Source organism: Kwoniella europaea, chromosome 2 (genome assembly GCF_036810445.1).
Source record: "Kwoniella europaea PYCC6329 chromosome 2, complete sequence".
In the NCBI taxonomy this organism is placed as follows: Eukaryota; Fungi; Basidiomycota; class Tremellomycetes; order Tremellales; family Cryptococcaceae; genus Kwoniella; species Kwoniella europaea.
The window spans coordinates 3,711,094-3,728,184 of NC_089488.1; the positions used below are offsets into that span (position 1 = coordinate 3,711,094).

At 44.7% G+C, this 17,091-nt stretch overlaps 4 protein-coding genes across 4 annotated transcripts; 2 read left to right on the forward strand and 2 right to left on the reverse strand.

The window, feature by feature from the left end:
- Window positions 1-427: 427 nt before the first annotated feature.
- Window positions 428-3,184, reverse strand: V865_007736 (uncharacterized protein; the record flags this gene model as incomplete). The annotated part of the gene is made up of 6 exons (XM_066231478.1): window positions 428-706; window positions 807-1,157; window positions 1,225-2,628; window positions 2,709-2,907; window positions 3,007-3,110; window positions 3,179-3,184. The coding sequence occupies 6 exons, from the start codon at window positions 3,182-3,184 to the stop codon at window positions 428-430; spliced, it is 2,343 nt and encodes a 780-aa protein (XP_066087575.1).
- Window positions 3,185-3,935: 751 nt separating this feature from the next.
- On the forward strand, window positions 3,936-4,600 carry V865_007737 (uncharacterized protein; the record flags this gene model as incomplete). The annotated part of the gene is made up of 6 exons (XM_066231479.1): window positions 3,936-3,963; window positions 4,028-4,044; window positions 4,104-4,155; window positions 4,228-4,236; window positions 4,303-4,392; window positions 4,470-4,600. 6 exons carry the CDS (start codon window positions 3,936-3,938, stop codon window positions 4,598-4,600), a joined length of 327 nt encoding a protein of 108 aa, XP_066087576.1.
- Window positions 4,601-5,516: 916 nt separating this feature from the next.
- V865_007738 (uncharacterized protein) lies at window positions 5,517-8,519 on the forward strand (the record flags this gene model as incomplete). The annotated part of the gene is made up of 10 exons (XM_066231480.1): window positions 5,517-5,718; window positions 5,790-5,856; window positions 5,914-5,944; window positions 6,036-6,275; window positions 6,378-6,556; window positions 6,634-6,733; window positions 6,805-6,915; window positions 6,990-7,192; window positions 7,261-7,382; window positions 7,441-8,519. 10 exons carry the CDS (start codon window positions 5,517-5,519, stop codon window positions 8,517-8,519), a joined length of 2,334 nt encoding a protein of 777 aa, XP_066087577.1.
- A 559-nt stretch (window positions 8,520-9,078) lies between these two features.
- On the reverse strand, window positions 9,079-12,470 carry V865_007739 (uncharacterized protein; the record flags this gene model as incomplete). The annotated part of the gene is made up of 5 exons (XM_066231481.1): window positions 9,079-9,995; window positions 10,074-10,787; window positions 10,851-11,024; window positions 11,085-11,214; window positions 11,337-12,470. The coding sequence occupies 5 exons, from the start codon at window positions 12,468-12,470 to the stop codon at window positions 9,079-9,081; spliced, it is 3,069 nt and encodes a 1,022-aa protein (XP_066087578.1).
- Between the last annotated feature and the right edge of the window lie 4,621 nt (window positions 12,471-17,091).

The following is a 17,091-nucleotide window of genomic DNA, read 5'->3' on the forward strand; positions in this document are numbered from 1 at the left end:
GGTGTTGACCTGTTCAGCCCGGCGAGATATATGTACAGGCTGTCTAGGTGTTGTAGTGTTTTGTACGTGAGTATCTGAGTAACAAAGTAAGAATGTTATACCAGTATAAAGGAGTGAAGATGTTACCACTGTAGATGGATGGATGTCTCTTTGAAATCAACCTTGTGCGGTGAGTGGTGATGCACGGTGACAAGCGCGACTTGACTTGCTCACTGCTACTTCATCCAGGCCACGTGGCGGAGATGTACCACCTCAACTCGGTATCATCCAATGTGGCATAACATACTATACAAAGTGTTGCACTTCTAAAGTAATGCATGTACTCATACCAGACCAAATGAAACGTAACACTGCATATCGTATCATCTTATATACATATCCCCTATACCTTGTCTTCCTGATCTATGGAGAATCAAATCATTCTAATCTAATCAACATCCATCTCCTCAACCTTTGGTCCTTCACCTTCACCTTCAACGTCCATCTTCTCTTCCTTCTTAGGAGTTTCAGTACCGGAGGTAGGAGGGACTTCAGCCTTGGGCTTGGGCTTAGGTCTGTTCAAGATACCAGCACAGGTGAAGACGACCTCCTCCTTTCGCTTGTTGATCTCGGCAGAGGTCACGACAGGGTTGACGTTCTTGGGTTTCTCAGATTGTCGGACGAGTTGGTTCTCCAACCATGAGAGGGTGTTGGCGGAAGCGTCAATCTATATCAATCGATGCTTTGTTAGCTCATATCACTGTGCATATATATATATTCGGCAGATCGTGGTACACTGTGTATGTGATAATGAGCAGTTTACTCACAACTTTTTGCAAGTCCTCTTGAGGGATATGACTATACTTCTCATCACCTGATTGAGCGGCGTTCAAATAAGTGTTGAGTGCCTCTCGAGTAGCAGCAGCGGCTTTAGGTCTTTCCTCCGATTCCTTCCATCTCAAGACAATAGGGTCTCCCTTGACTTTAAGAGCATCGAGTCGAGAAACGTAAGCTGATTTGGTGGCATCTTCACCTTCTTCAGTGTACAACCAATCTTCAGCTTCTTGAAGTCCGGTGAGTAAATCGGATTTCTCTTGAGATTGCACATAGGCGGAATATCGGTCTTCCAATTTACCTCTCATCTCATAGACGTATTCTTCAAGAGCGTTCTTTCGGTCCTACATTACCCAAAACAAGACATCAGCTTTGCAAACATTCCCAAAACACTAGTCACTAGTAACCCACCTCAGTCTCCATGACCAATTTATCTTCAGCATGCATCTTACCCTCTCTTTCAGTCAAGTCATCAACAACGTTCTTGACCAAACCAGAGTATTGTCCGACAACCGCACAATCTCCCTTTCGTTGGATTTTCTTAACCAATTTCTTTTCCTCCTTCTTCTCATCACCTTCACCGGTGGTGACAATTTCCTCCTTTTCAACCTCTTCAACAATGTAGGCACCTTCAAAGTTGATTATACCGTGGAGGTTCAATCGGGTCTTTACTTTAACACAAGCGAGTTGTTCACCGTTGGTTGGCTTCTCAACGTTCTTGACGGTGAATTTACCTAACCATGGGTTGGTTCCCTTGGGTAATAAGGAAGGTTCGGCATATTGAGCTTCAAGTTCGAAAGGACCTTGTCTGTAGAAAGTCAAGATCTTGGTCGAGGGGATAGGGTTATTTTGAGGGAAAACAATTAATTCAGATTCTTCATCTGGGTTTCCAGCTTCTTTCTCCCATAGAACCTTGATAGGGTAAGAGGCGATATCATGAACGGCGAATTCCCTTACTCTGAATACAGGTGATAGAGAGGCACAGGCGAATGTGGCTCCTCGGGCGACAGCTTCATCTTGATTAAGAGTGGTAGAAAGTGTTTTACCATTGAAGAAAGCTTGAATCCTCTCTTTGATGGCTGGAACTCGGGTTGATCCACCAACCAATTCGACAGCATCAACTTGATCAATGGTCAGACCGGCTTTCTCCAAAGCTTCAGCAAGAGGGTTGTTAACTCTTGTTAACAAGTGATCAGTCAATTTTTCGAATTCTTCTCTCTTCAATGATGACGATGCGTCGATATCGTTCATCAATGATTCGACATTGATAGGAGCTTCGGCATTAGCAGATAAAACCTTCTTCAATCGTTCACATCCTGTAGACAATCTGAAAACGGCTTTTGGTGAAGAGAGAACATCAATCTTGTATTTAGCGTTGAACTCTTTGGCGAAATGTTGAACCAAGGCATAATCGAAATCTCTACCACCGAAATGTCTATCGTAAGCTGTTGACTTGACCGTTAATTGACCTTTGGAGAAGGCAACGACAGAGACCGAGTAGTTGGAGTGTCCAACATCGACGAAGACGACGTGTCTTGGGGCATCGGCAGACTCGGGTAAGTCAGCTTTGGTGATTCCGTAACCGAGGGCGACGGCGGTGGTATCGTTGATTAATCGGAGGGGGTTAAGTCCAGCGATGTTGGCGGCATCGAGCATCGCTCGTCGTTGGACGTCGGTGTACCATCCTGGAACGGCGATGACGACGTCGGAAACGGATTGTTTGAGCTCGTTGGCAGCGGTATCTCGAAGTTTACCGAGGAAAGCAGCGACAAGTTGGGTGTAGGAGAATTCGGTTTGTTCACCAAGGTAGTTTACCTGATGCCATCGAGTCGCACGTATCAGTTAGTTGTATCAATATAGGAGTAGAGTATTGAGGACAGAGCACCGCTACGCACCTTGACACCTGCACTTCCATTCACATCAACCAACTGAGCATTGATAAACTTCTTCTCGTACTCTTCAATCTCGGGATCACTGAGGGATCTACCGATCAATCTCTTGAGTGATCCAACGGTGTTTTTGAAGTTTGAGGTCTCGGCGGTCTTGGCTGGTTCACCGATATGTCTTTGCCTGGGAGTAAAGGAGATGAGGGAGCTGTAAGAAGAGGAAGGAATGATGTTAGTTATATGTATTTTCAAGTGGGAGGACAAGGAAAGGAAGATAGAAATGCTATATAAGGATTGCTATACTCACGGAGTAGCTCGGTTGGATACTTCATTTACGATGATATCAATACCTCTGTGTCTAGCTACACCAATCTTTGAGGAAAGGTTACCGAGATCAATACCGACTACACTCTGTTGCGTCGTAAATACGTCAGCCAGCTTTCCTCATCCGCTCGACGACAAAGCGAAGGACGACTCACGGCCATTTTGATATTTCTATGCTATATGGATATGAAAGTGATACAGTTCTATGAGAGATTCTACAATTCGATGATATGTTCTATGGTATGATCAAACGAACTGAGTTTTTTTTTGTATTATTTATGCTTGCTAGTATAAAGGATGAGATGGGTAGAACTTTTCTTACACTCTGCAGTGTAAGAAGAGAGTACTTTGACGTGATAACTTGGACTTGTGGATGGTGATGTGGCACTTTGCACTTTGCATTGAAAAACCCAAGAACAACCTCGAAGCTTCCAAAAAAAACACCAAAAATAATCCAGCCAAAAGATTACTAGACGCCTTTAACGAGATAGGCGGGATAAAGTGGTATAAACCCATTTCCACAAAACAGAAGTCATTTGATCCCGTTGCCGCTGATACTTCTGAGGTGATGTAATTATTTCCTCTGTCTTGGCTTGGCTTGACCTCCACTCGCTTGGCCCAGTGAGTGTGAGCCTGCGCAATGTATTAATGTTGTTATTGAAGATTGAAGCTGAGATTGAATGTTGCACTGCTTATATACGACTGTCAAAGATCATACGATCATATTACATTACTTCACCTTAACAAACAGAACTTCTTTTTCATCCTACCGACTTAGACTTGACTTCTCCTTAGACTGGGATAACTATCGGATCCAGTGAACAGTCAACAATCAGTGAGCATCGACTAAACCACCTAAAGCAGCCTACCTTGTTTCATGACAATGTATCTAATTACTGACCTGCCTGGTACATGCTCATAGTGTGTATTCCACTCATATGTGAGCTACCTTAGTGTATGTTATGATTTGAAAAGCTGATTGAGGACTTTATTTCCTGGATCAGTCGGATTCCCAACGAAAGTGAGTATGACAAGCTGAAAGAACAAGGTGATTATGGAAGCTGATGAGCGGTTGATCAGTTCAAACAAGATGCGTCTGAGCCAGGTAGAATGTGTCCAAGGTGTAATAATGGTATGTCAGCTCTTCTCCCGCCCTTGATGATACAGAGGACTTTGAGCTGACGGCGATTGAACTGCAATACAGCTGCTGTCGGTATGTTACAATCACCCCGCTATTCATTCACACAGGTACAGTGCTGAATCATGCATTGTTGCGCAGTTGGAGGAAGCTCAAGAACATGGTTCGAATTCTTTTGGATTCCTTTAATACCATTTACCAAATCTAGGATATGGATATGTACTATATGTCGTAAGTCCATCAAATTCCCTCAGCTGAACCACGGTCCTCTATCTTCTCAAGTTGATGCGAACATGATTGACCACCAGAATGGGAGATGAAGCAAGGGGATGGACCTGATCCTCAACCTCCTGCTCAGAATAGATGGGGTGGAGGGTATAGACCACCTCCTCCGCCTCAACAATCCCATCAGCCTGGATACGGTCAACAGCAGGTATAGCGAAGGGAGGTATTGTAGCAGTAGGAGGTGATGTAGCCGTAAGAGGTGTTGTAAGAGAATCACTTGATGTATGATAGTAAGGGTCCTTTGTGTGTGTATCTAGTTGCTCGAATGAATCCAGTGCGTCCTCCGTGCGCTATACCCATTTCAATCTAAAAACGATAACAATAACAACAACATTGACATTCACTTCACTTGGCTCATCATCTTGAATAACACAACGCTCTTCGTGTACCGTTTACAGAGAGAACTAAACACGGTCTGAGATACCTCATCCATCTTGGAGATCCGAAGCCACCCAAAGGATACACCATTATCTACCAATCAACATTTGAAACGCCCAAAGCCCAAAGGCTCCTTTCAACATCGACAAAAAAAGTATAAACAAACAATTCTTTCCTCTTGAACTTGCCCATAGACGAAAACGGACAGCGACATCTTGCCCTTGACGATATCGGACGTCAAGTGATATTCGGTGATAGCGGAAGGGTGAGAAAGGAGAGTTGTAAATATAGATCGTAACTGGTTATAAGGTCATAAGTGAGTCGGGTTCCTTTTGTTCCAAGTGATTCCTTCTTTCCTTCCCTTTTCATGAAAGGATGATTTCTAGTCTCTTCTTGACTGCTTCTCAATATGCACAGATACGGTCAAGATGGGTAGCTCAAAATGACTTTGGTGAAAGTCGTGAAGACAGAAAGCTATCAACTCTAGGAGTAGGGCGGTACTTTATAAGAAGCGATTAGTAGAGGAAGACAAATTCAAGGAGCGATCCTGTCCTTTTCCCTCATCATCTAATCCTTGCACAGAAGAATATCTCTAACATCACAGCAATATAGTACGATAACACTATCCCGTCAATAATTTATCATATCATATCATATTTGGTTATCCTCGGCACCCTTCATTATCAACTAAAATGTCCCTCTCCCTCACCTTCACTATCGCCCTCCTCTCAATCTTCTTACCCCGTATACCGCATGTTCGAGCAGATGACAGACAAGACCAAGAACGAATGGGGAGTGAATATACAACTATGCCCTTGTATAGAAGCGGAGCAGGGACGAACGTGTTAAGTGTGAATGTGGGTAACCCCCCAACTGAGATGAGATTGACTTGTTGTAAGTGACATATCTCCGTTATCACCCAGTAAAATCAAATTGCTAGCTGATGACTTACGATGTTGATATAGCTACGAACGTCGATTTCTTCATCATTGCTGCGACGGGGTGTGAAGAATGTATCGAAGATTCCAATTTGTAAGTTTTGAATCCCCCTTCATTCTCATATCTCAAATGCTGAAAGATACAGTTTAGATTCGAAGTGACAAGATCAGATTCATTATCTGTACGTCTCATGTCCTCCATCCTCCCTACTGTACACTATCCCAAACAGTGGAGAAGTCCAAAACTGATATACCGATTGATTTCCTGCCTAGATATCGGAACAAGATCTAGCCTACGTCTTCCCCTACCCTTCTGGATCCTCCTCAACCATATCGATAGCAGGTAAAGTTGCCTCGGACGTCATTTCTGATGAGAGAGGGGACGAAGCTACTCCGAGACCTATCGTATTGGCCGCAGCCGTACAGACGAATGATCCTAGAGCGGTGTTGGATGGGGTTGACACCAAATTGACTGATGGGACGGGTGGGTTCTGGGGTATGGGAGTGTATCAGGTGAGTAACTACATTTCTGTCTATTGATAGTGGATCAAAAGTATATATTCCTGGATCAGAGAACCAGTCGTGCTGAATGATCTTCTTCTGCTTCTTCTTCAGGACCGAAAATCAAACTCTATGATCCCGTCAATGATCACTTCCGATAATGACGGGTCAACCGAACAGCTCACCTCCTTCACGGTGGGATTTCAGATCAACAACTTTTCCACGAATACTGATGATCTAGCTGGTGAGATCCATTGGGGTGCGGTACCGGCCGGAGTCCATGAGGGGAATTTGTAAGCTACACGTCTACCGTCATGTTCTCTTTGGTGGCATAGTAGCTATGAGCTTACATGGTGGCTTGAACTCCCAGCAACTGGCTTAACGCAAATTCTTCTGTGGGGGGATCATGGGGTTTTGACGTAGATCGGTTTAGGATAGGAGGTGAAGTTATCGATCTGGAGAATCATTATGTACGTCTTTGTTCAGCTATTATGTACAGAATCAAGCCCGTCGAACATACCAGCTGATACAGGAGAAACAGGGCACAGTCGATCCTGCTTTCGATTCCATCTTCGTTCCTACCAATATCGCAGAGAGGATATTCGCCAAAGTCAATGGTGCAGTTAGAGATGGTAGAGATACAACTCGATGGGTAGGTCCTTCTTTCTTTGCGTTCCCCGTTGGAATGGTAAAGCTTGAGACTGATAGAGGGATTGTAAAATTTAGAACGTTCCTTGTGACGCTTCGATCGATCTGAAGATATCTATCTCCGGCACACAATTTGCTATCGATCCAACTTCCTTGGTGAGAAATCGTGATGTTGCCGGCCGGACATGTTGGAGTTCCATCGTAGCTTGGCAAAATGGGAGTGTACCGGAAGAAAAAGGTGAAGTGAGATTAGGTACACCTTTCATGTCGGGTGTTTATACGTGAGTCAACTTGATGATTTATCCTATGGTATGGATATACCCTAAGATGCTTCGATGAACCCATCCAGTGCATTATACTATTCCGAGTCAGCTCAATATGTCGGTCTAGCTGGAAAACCAAATTCTGTCAATGCCGCGAATCTATATTCCAGGGATGAAGGTGAAGCAAACAAAAAATTGGCTGGTATACGTGAGTTACCTTTGAATGCAACCAAATAAGAAAGCAGCAATTGACCTCAAGTATTCAGTCATTGGAACTCTTCTCGGCTTGTTGATATTCGGTTTATTGCTCTGTTACGCCCGAAACCGATCTTCCTTCCAATCAATATGGTATCGAGCGTTACGTCGACAACAGAGAGCTCAAATGAATGCTGTCGTTCGAAGTGCAACTTTACCTCCTCCCATAGTCCCAGTAGTAGGTATGGGTCCACCTATCATCCCTCGTGGTCCACCTCCTATGATGGCTATGGGAGTACCACCTATGGGTATGGGAATGGGAGTACCGCCAACCATGGGTATGAGCAGGTCAATGATGCCTTATCAACCTCCTCCACCATATCAACCTCCCATCATGTCTCACGATCAAGCACAAGAACAACAACAGCCTTTGATGTCGATGCCTCAGACGGTTCAGCCAAGAAACCAAGGATTTTATTCACCCAGATTGCAGGGTACTTCACCGCCCCAAAGTGGTTTCTTAGCTCTACCATTTGGTAGATCCCGTTCACACCGTGGAGGTGGAGGTGGAGGTGGAGGTGGAGGTGGATATGAACCGCCATATTCTGCTGGTCAAGGATCAAAAGTCCATTTTGGACCTGCTGCAGCTCGACAAATGAGAAGTGGAAGTTCGGCTGGTAATAGTATGAACGTCAATGAGTTTGGAGGTTATGATCTTGGAAGAGGTCCTGAAGGAAGGTATGAAAGGCAGGATAATTACTTGAGGGAATATAACAATTTACAACCATCAGCTTCACACCGACAACAGCCGCAGCAACAATATACTTCGATGTCGATGCCACCTTTAGAAGATGTACCGGAAGGTGAATATCGACCGAATCTGAATTTACAGACACAGACACCGATACAGGGGAATCACGGAGAAGAGAAGAAAAGGTATTTCCAATGGAGATCTACGGGTCAAGATCGTTCTCAAGGAGAATATGCACCGGTTTCGAATCCGGTACAGCCCATTGCTCCAAGTGAAATAGGAAGTGGAAGTAATCGGTCCAAGAGGAAGAGCTGGTGGGGTAAAGATAGGAATGGAGGCTGGTATGATACTCCACAGCAGGATACACCGAGGAAGAAAAGAGGTTTGGGTTGGAGTTGATCAATCAATCGACATTTCAGTAACTGTAGGCTGGAATTTCAATCTTATTACCAACTTACAGAGTATTTAGTGTGATATTATAGAGGAATGTAATGATGTATCTTGTCATTTTGAGTCAGTACAATACAATACTGTATGGTACCTTTTAGTACGAGTACGGTACAGTATTTTGCATTTCCATCGCTTTCATTTTACAACCAACACCACAGGATCAGCCCGTCGGACCTATCGATCATCATGTGATAAATGTACAGTACAAAACGATATACATGAGTTCATAACGTTGCTTGATGTACTCGTATCTTGAGTAATGAATTTTCGTAATGTATTTGTGCCATAATGTACTGTACTGTATGATACGATATTTTACTGTATACTGTATATGACAACTCGAACAAGAGTCAGAAATCAAACCAAACCAAGCAAAACAAAGAAGCACAATCATAAGCAATGAATAAACGATGAATAAAAGAAATGTAGTGTAGTCAGGCAGGAATATTGTATAAACGTATCAACCATCATCAAACCCATTCTAAACATCCCACTCCAACATATACACTTATACTCCTCCATCTCCACTGAATTTCGAAGCTACCGCTCTACTTCTCATAGCATGTTTCCTAGGTATCTGTGGCTGTTCCTTCGTTGGATCAGGAATGGATTTAGGATCGTAAGGTGATTTAACCTGAACGTGAATCTGTACAGGTGTAGATGTAGAAGCACTTGCAGTAATGGGAGTAGGTATCCTATTGTTACCTTTTTCCTTTCGCTGTTTTTGGGATCCCTCTTGTTCATTTTCATCATCTTCTTCAGAATGTTCAATCACATCATTATCATCCCATCCTAACATATCATCCGCCCCTCCCATACTCATCCCTATTCCCATGGTTTGTCCAGAAATGACAGCTGCCAAAGCAGAGTACGAAGTATTCCTATCGACTATGCCACCACCTATCCCAGGTAGGGCAGTAAGATCTTGAGAAGATGGAGTAAGCGGATAAGCAGAGTTCGAAACGTATGGTGGCGCCGATTGCTGGTTTGACGATACGGTTCTGACGGTGCATTCGGACGAATTGGACGGAATTCGATTGAACCCTGCCCCAGCTGCACGTAAGAATGTAGCTTCTCGGGGTGTTGGACCTGCAGACCAACTTTCAGTAGGTGACATTGGTTGTTGAGTAGAAAGGAAAGGACCCTGTTCGTCTACCGGGACGAACAATGATGGATCGAGTGTGGCGTCCATTGGTAAATATGGTAGGTTCGCATCGTAGCCTGGTGTGAAGAAGGGTATGGAAGGGTCGATGTGCCCATCTTCAGGTATCACCGAGACGTACATGGGTACAAAACCTTGAGGGTAAGGGTAGGCGACTTGACCGGCCGGAATTCCGAATGGTTCTTGGGCGAGGAACGTTGTAGAGGGTGTAGAAGGGGCCGCACTAGTGCTGCCACTGGGGACATCGGTGGGTGTGATCGAGACTGCGACAAGTGAGTGGGCAAAGGTATCAGTTTTCTGACAGATGGACATGTATATCTTCGAACACTGCTCGAGCTCACCTCTTGTTGCTGTTGACCGTCCAGCCTCGTCAGCATCGACATCATAGACCTGTAATGTCCTCTCGTCGGCTAATAGACCACTTGGTCCAGTGGCATTTTCCAGATCATCCCTTACATCTTCATCTTGGAGGTTCCACCACATCTCAGCGAGCATAGCAGGATCACCATTATCGTCCTCGGGGAATGGCTGGATGTCATCCAGTCCAAGAATAGGCATGGGTCGCCCTTGGGCATCCATAGGTAATGGGTCTGCGATGAAGGGAACTGCCGAATGCATGGATGGGTAGATGTCCAATCCCTGCATAGGCTGAGGAGGTACTTCTTCCACCTGTGGGGGCTGAGGCTGTGGGATCGCTGGTTTGGCTTCAGCAGGAGGACGAAGAGAAGGATGTATATCCGAGGAAGACTGATGACTCATAGCAGGAGCTATCGGAGTGTGACTTCTCTGTCTTGATTCCATATGAACCGGAGGTGCTGGTATTGGCATTGGATGTGGTTGGGGGTGACCGTGACTTTGTCGATGTTGCCACGACTGGTAATCTTCGGCGATCATCGCGCCCGGAGTTCCCTGCTGATGCATGATGCTGCTATCGTCGGGAGCCAAGGCCGGCAAAGCATCGATAGGTACTGGGAAAGGGTATACACCCAGTGGATCCGCACCGAGAGCATATCTAAAGGGAGCAGGCTCAGTCTCACGTCGAGGGCCACCATATGCTGGGAGAAGATCCAGATATTAGCATCTGATTCCAACACCAATCCGTGATGACAAGGACCCACCTTCATTTGAACCCGCATTAGCCCACCACTGGCCGCCATTTTTACTTGACTCGCCAGAGTACGACAACGACCGAGCGAGAGATCCCGTTTCTGGTCTTTTGCTTGAGTTCATGACCGAATATGGTGAGGATGGCGAAACCCGATTTCGCTGTCTTCGCTGATGTCGTTTCGCCTCTGACAACGTCCATGCCTGCTTAGTACCGTGACGTGGATGATCGATGATGCTCTACTCACTGCCTGCATGCTTCTCAGCTTCCTTCTGACGTTTGAGTTCTTCCCGCTCTCGTTCCCTCTCTTCTCGCTGTCGGATCTTGTCCGCTTTTCTCATAGGCTGGAACTTGTAGTCTGGGTATTTCTTCTGGTGCTACAAGTGTCAGAATGCGTCAGCTAGTTGATTCATGTCCTTGAAGACCGACAATATATGTGTCGAGAATTAGAGTTCAGATCTTGGTGTGGCGGAATAAAACAATGGAAGATGACACTTACTTCAATCTTTCTCAAATCAGCCTTTCTCTCATAAAAAGCCTTTCTCTCTTCCGTTTCATTCTTCCACAAAGTACTGATCAATTTACTTATATGAGCCTGAGGTAGACCTTTCCCAGTTTTACCTCTACCCAAACTTAGAAACTCCTCCGTAGGTTGTTTGACTCCCTTTTTCGACTTCTTAACTTTAATTGTCGAAGGTGGCGGCATCATTTCCGAATCTGTCACTTGCTTTGATTTCCCTTTAGTCGCCGAGACCGATTCATTATTACTTTCATCTGAGCTCGCTGAAGTGACAGGTCCATATCCCAGCTTTGTCAAAACAGCATCAAGTCCAGGTATATCGTTTCCCGATGCCAGATCCTTCAATATATCCGATCTATACAAGATCCAAGCGTTTGGTGGACGTGGTATCGAATCTTTACCGCTTGTTTTGAGGGGTTTACCTTGGGAAGCAGTTGAATAAGATAGTTTGCCTGTCCCATCATCGATCACAGCTTCCAAATCGATATCCAGATCTACATCAAGTCCAGAAGCGTTGGCTTCGGTATCAGTAGTCTGCCAAGGTGGTGAGCCGACGTGCGAATTTGTAGAAGGGGGTATAATTTGAGGATGCTGCTGGGGGAAATAATTCGTGGTTGGGTATGATTGAGGGTAAGAAGCGAATATGTTGGGATTACTATACGAGTATGTGAGAGAGGGAGGTGATTGTGATTGGGAGCTGGATTGAGAAGTTCTCATTGACATACTTGACGAAGAGGGATTGGATGGATCGGGGGATTGGTAAGCGTTGAATTGTCGATTGGACGACATGGTGAGAGTGATTTGAGGTTTCGCTAAGACCGATACGACCGGGCGAGCTATGTGTCTGGTTTTCGGTTGATGGTCGAGGTCGAGCGCACAATCACCAACGACGCTACCTTCGTCAGAGGTGTAAGGGGGTGTAGATACGGCCGGATCAGGTAGGATAGGCGGCACGTGAAAGATTGGCGAAGGCGTGAGGGGTTGTGACATGAACTCTGAGCAAGACTGTAGGAAAGTATTCAAGTCAAAATCAATCTCGGGTAAATCAATACAAGATGAGCTGGGTACAGGTGATCCAGCCAGCTCGGATGAGTCTGAGACTGTCGAGGGCATGATGGAGTTATGTTATCCTTGATCATGGGATTGGTAAGATGGTGAAAGTGAAAGAGACAAGTAAGCTGTACTGACATGTTATAAAGATGAAAGAATCTCCTCTTCTTGCAATGGTGGCAAGCAGGCAACCAAGCTACGAAACACCTCTCTCCTGGCTGCACAGTGACGTTTCGATACCCCGTGAGTGTTAGTCAGGCGACTTACTGATACACTGTACCGATCCGAGAATCGAAGCTGACGATGATGAGGTGGGTACGTGTGGATGGGGAAAGATTGGTGGGAATTGGCAAAGGTCAGAATGAGGGTACAGCAAGTACAAGGTCAAGGTCGTGTTTGGTGTATCGATTAGAGCGGATACTGAGAGTTGTCGTTGATCGCGTGTATGATTCTGGCTGATACGATCTACAATGAGTAAGCTTCTCGATCTATGTTTGGCAGACCGTAGATCTGATAGAATAGATTTGTGTGATATGCCTGTCTATACCGAAGTAACGAACGATGCAAGATGAAGGAAAGAGGATGTTGACTTTGTTTACAGGGAATGGATGGTCTGTGCTGTTTGTTCCAACGAGGTTGAATGATAATCTAATTCCACAAGCGAGGGCAAGAGCTCAATGCGTAACAGAGAGAGCTGTGGCACTGATGACGTTCAGGTATTCGATAATGGGTACGTATGTATGTATGTATGTATGGTGGATCGGGGTGATTGGGTTCTTGAGCTAACGAGGGTACGGCTGTTGACAGACAGGTGTATCGAGAACAATAAGAATATCTTGTTGTTCTGATGTTATACCTATCAGGATCATCGTGATCACCATCATTCCACGCTTGTCAGCTTTTCCGTGCTATTGCACTGACTCAACCACACACACTAAACACACACTTCCCATATACACAACACCCCCGCACACCCCTGATACCACATGCATCATGATCAAGTAGATATAACATCATACTGATCGGGATGTATCAAGGATGTCATTGATTTTATCTAATCAATTCAACTCCATATCTTCCTCCATGTGCAACTCCGCTTAAACCAGCCGGGCATTACGGAACGTACGACGCCGATTGTTCTTTTTCCTTTTCTCAGACATAATTAAGAGAATGTTTTACAGTGCTCACCTAATTTATGCTTATGTGCCAATCCTAAAACCTATTGATAATCTTACACCGTTCTTTCCAAATTTAATCTCCAAACTACGTCGTTTTGGGGGGGATGGATGATCAATATTCGTTTCCGTCGATCTTTATATCTGTCCTTTTATTATACTAATCTGCGTTCGATGATGATAGCGTTGATGATGTTATCGCCTGTACCGCTTAGGCTAAATCGTACAATCCAACCCTTACTTGAGGGGGTGTAGACAGATAGACACCCAAGCACATGCACCCAAAGACCGTGTTTTCCACTCCAGGCAGCTGTCACTACTTGCAGTGAACCAAAAGGCAAAAGGGGTTTTGTACTTTTCGGGAGTCTAGCGCGGTATTCCTATAACGTAATTCCAAGCACTCTCCTGTCCGTTTGATTGCAATGTTCTTTGTCTCTTAATTGAGTTGAGCTCGTGGCTTGTTTGTTGTATACCAAAAATATGGTATTAATTGTACGTTTTTCTCTACAACGATGATATATAGATGAGATGGAATTGTTGGAAATGGAAAGTGCACGGACGATTGATTGATATATTTGATGCGACCGTGTGTACGTATGTATGTGTGTGAAGTCAAGAGGAGATCGAGAGTTATGAGTTATGAAAACAGAAGTACAGTACAAAGAGAGAGGGAGAAAGTTGAAAGAGAGATAGGAGTAATAATGAGGTTTCGGACAGGGAGAAAGATAATATCGTGTATGACTATGTATGTAGCCCATGAGGACAGAGGGACAGAAAGGATACAGGTGATCCTGGGATAGGCCTCGGAATAGGCATTTATTGGGGATCTATGAACACCTACTTGTCTGGTGAACGAAGACGACGAGAGGAGGTGATCTGATACTTGTACAGCTATGGGAGAGAAATTCTCCTGACCGAATGCAGGACTACGAGTAATCGACACAATTGTCATGCCATAACATACCTTACAGTATGCTTCCGGTCTCGGTAGCCGCTGTCCTGATACGGGGGTACATCAGTTGTATATTTGTACTTCGTGATTGATATGAGACACAACACATGTGGGGTCAACGGGTATGATACGGTGGCATGAGAAAGTACAGAACAGAACCTGGTTCAACCCACAAAGTCCGATATGCTAAATGTACAAACTTACGGAGATTCGCCATAAGGGAAAAGGAAGAATGAAAAATCAGAGACATCCCATTAAGGAGAAGTAGGGATCACAATGGTAACAGAACGAAACGAGGTACGAATCCAGTACTTCCCCACTTTCGCTGTACAGAGTACAGTAATCATCAATTACACCGAGGGAGGGATCAGAACACAGGTGGGATGTGGGACATTGATCCGATCAGATAAAAGAAGTTTCGGAAATCAACAAGGAACCAGGAATCACAGAGCAAAAAAAGGGGAACTGGGTTTTCTTTTTCTTTTTTACCCCAAGCTAAGGCTGGATTGGGATGTTTTCACGCTTTCACTCCACTTAATGAGGTTATAACAACACTATTCATGTAGTTAGTTTCCAATCTAGGTACTCCCTTTCAGTTACCGTTTCCTGGAATCGATGAGAGATTCAGACTCCAACAATTTCCTATCATATTGGACTGGATCGGAACTGAGCCGAGATGAGTTAAGTCTTTAAGACGATGGCGGCGCCTGCCTCGTCACTCTCTTACGAAACGTAATTACTATCTTTCGGATGCAATCTACCTGTGAGTCAATGTGTGACATCTCTTCCGTCTCGATTACTTCTTACCTCTTGGGTGGGAGCATTGCGATCGCTCGTTCTCATAGCTTTAACCGAACATATTCTCGAGAAGACGAGTGCTGTACTCGTACCAGAGCGAAACTCTAATTGTAGTGGAATAAGGGTTCTTCGTATGTAGGCACACACAGTCTTACGGCACTTTCCCTTGCTCGGAGGGTTTTTCGACTATTCGTTCTGTTCTTTTCTTTTCTGATGACGAATATGGCTAAGATAGTGACAAGCGCTGATGGTAGGTGAGTGGGGGAAAGCGTGATAGTCCGAGTACTATTCGTGGGAGATAACTTAGTCTTATACATTTGTAGCTATCTATACGATAGCCAGAAGAGGTATAGCGGCACGAATAGGTTCGTAGTCTTTCACACGTCTACTTTGTACAGTATATTCACAAGTCAAGGTATATCGATCGTCTACATCAAAACACAACACAACCGAGCATTTAAGAGTGCGTACGTGGGTTGGGTATCGATAATTGTAAGGTTAATTACAGTGATGAAATGCCGGTTTCACCTTTCCGCGCATAGTGGATAATTATTCCAATTCCAGTGGAAGAAGAACAATAAAGATTTGCATGTGAACATGAAACGAAACGCAGCGCTTTGAGAGTAGCTCCCAGAATTCCAGGGTATCCGTATGGAGGCTTCGGGAACCTGACCAGGAACGAACGATCACCTAAGAATCTTCGATCTAGGCGCTCCGGGATATCTCCGAAAGTTCCAAACTGAAGGCTGTGCCGTGCAGACCTGATGGCTGCTAGATAAGGAAATAAGCATGAACCACGAACTCGTTTTTCTCAAGATTCAAAAATCCCGAAATCCCGTATTTCCCGGCTCACCCATACAGTGTAACACGTAACGTAAGGTGGGGGAAATCGTCTCGCATTAAGTGAGGGTGAGGCTGAACCTCTTGACAGGTATCTTTACCAAAAGTAGACAGAGTATCCTCGTGGTGGCGGACGAGCAGGAGGAGGGGGAGGAGGGGGACGGAGGTGAGGGGGAAATCAAACGCCAAATCGAATCAATCCGTTGAAAAATCGATACTTACATGCAGTAGTACGTATGCACCGAACGAATGTTCTTAGGTTCTTTCTTATATTCCGATTTGTCTCACCACCTTGGTTTTCAACGTAATGCAAACCGAACGTTTTGGGTTGTATCACCTGTTCCATGAGATCGGATGCAATAATTGTATCAATTATACCGTTCATATATATATATATATATATACGATATCACTACATTTACATATCCTCCCTCCGCTCATTATAACGTTATCGTCTTGGTCCCTCTACGAGGATGCAGTAGGAGGCCGCTCCAGCGACGGACTACTGTGACAACCGAAGAAGCGGGAATGCAATGGAACGCATTTTTACCTATTTGGGAATGATCAAGAAATAGGCGCTCACTCACTCCGATGAGTGTCGCTGTGCTTCTGCTTTCTGCGTTTACCGTACATTTTCATTTTCACAAGGACGATTGGGTCGTTGGCGTTATTCAATTTTCATTACATTGTGGTGCAATCGAATTGTTAATCACAATGACATTCGATTCTACTCCACAGATCCAAGGTTTGGGATGCTTTGCATCATATCCGAAATGCTGCATACCTTGCTTTCCGAGAAGATACGGGTGATCTGGCTGTTATTGTTATTGCTAGTCTATCTCTCGATCACATGTGAACAATTGGAGCACAGGCTTTATTCTAGTACCTATAAACTACAGTATCAAATTGTGTTCGATCG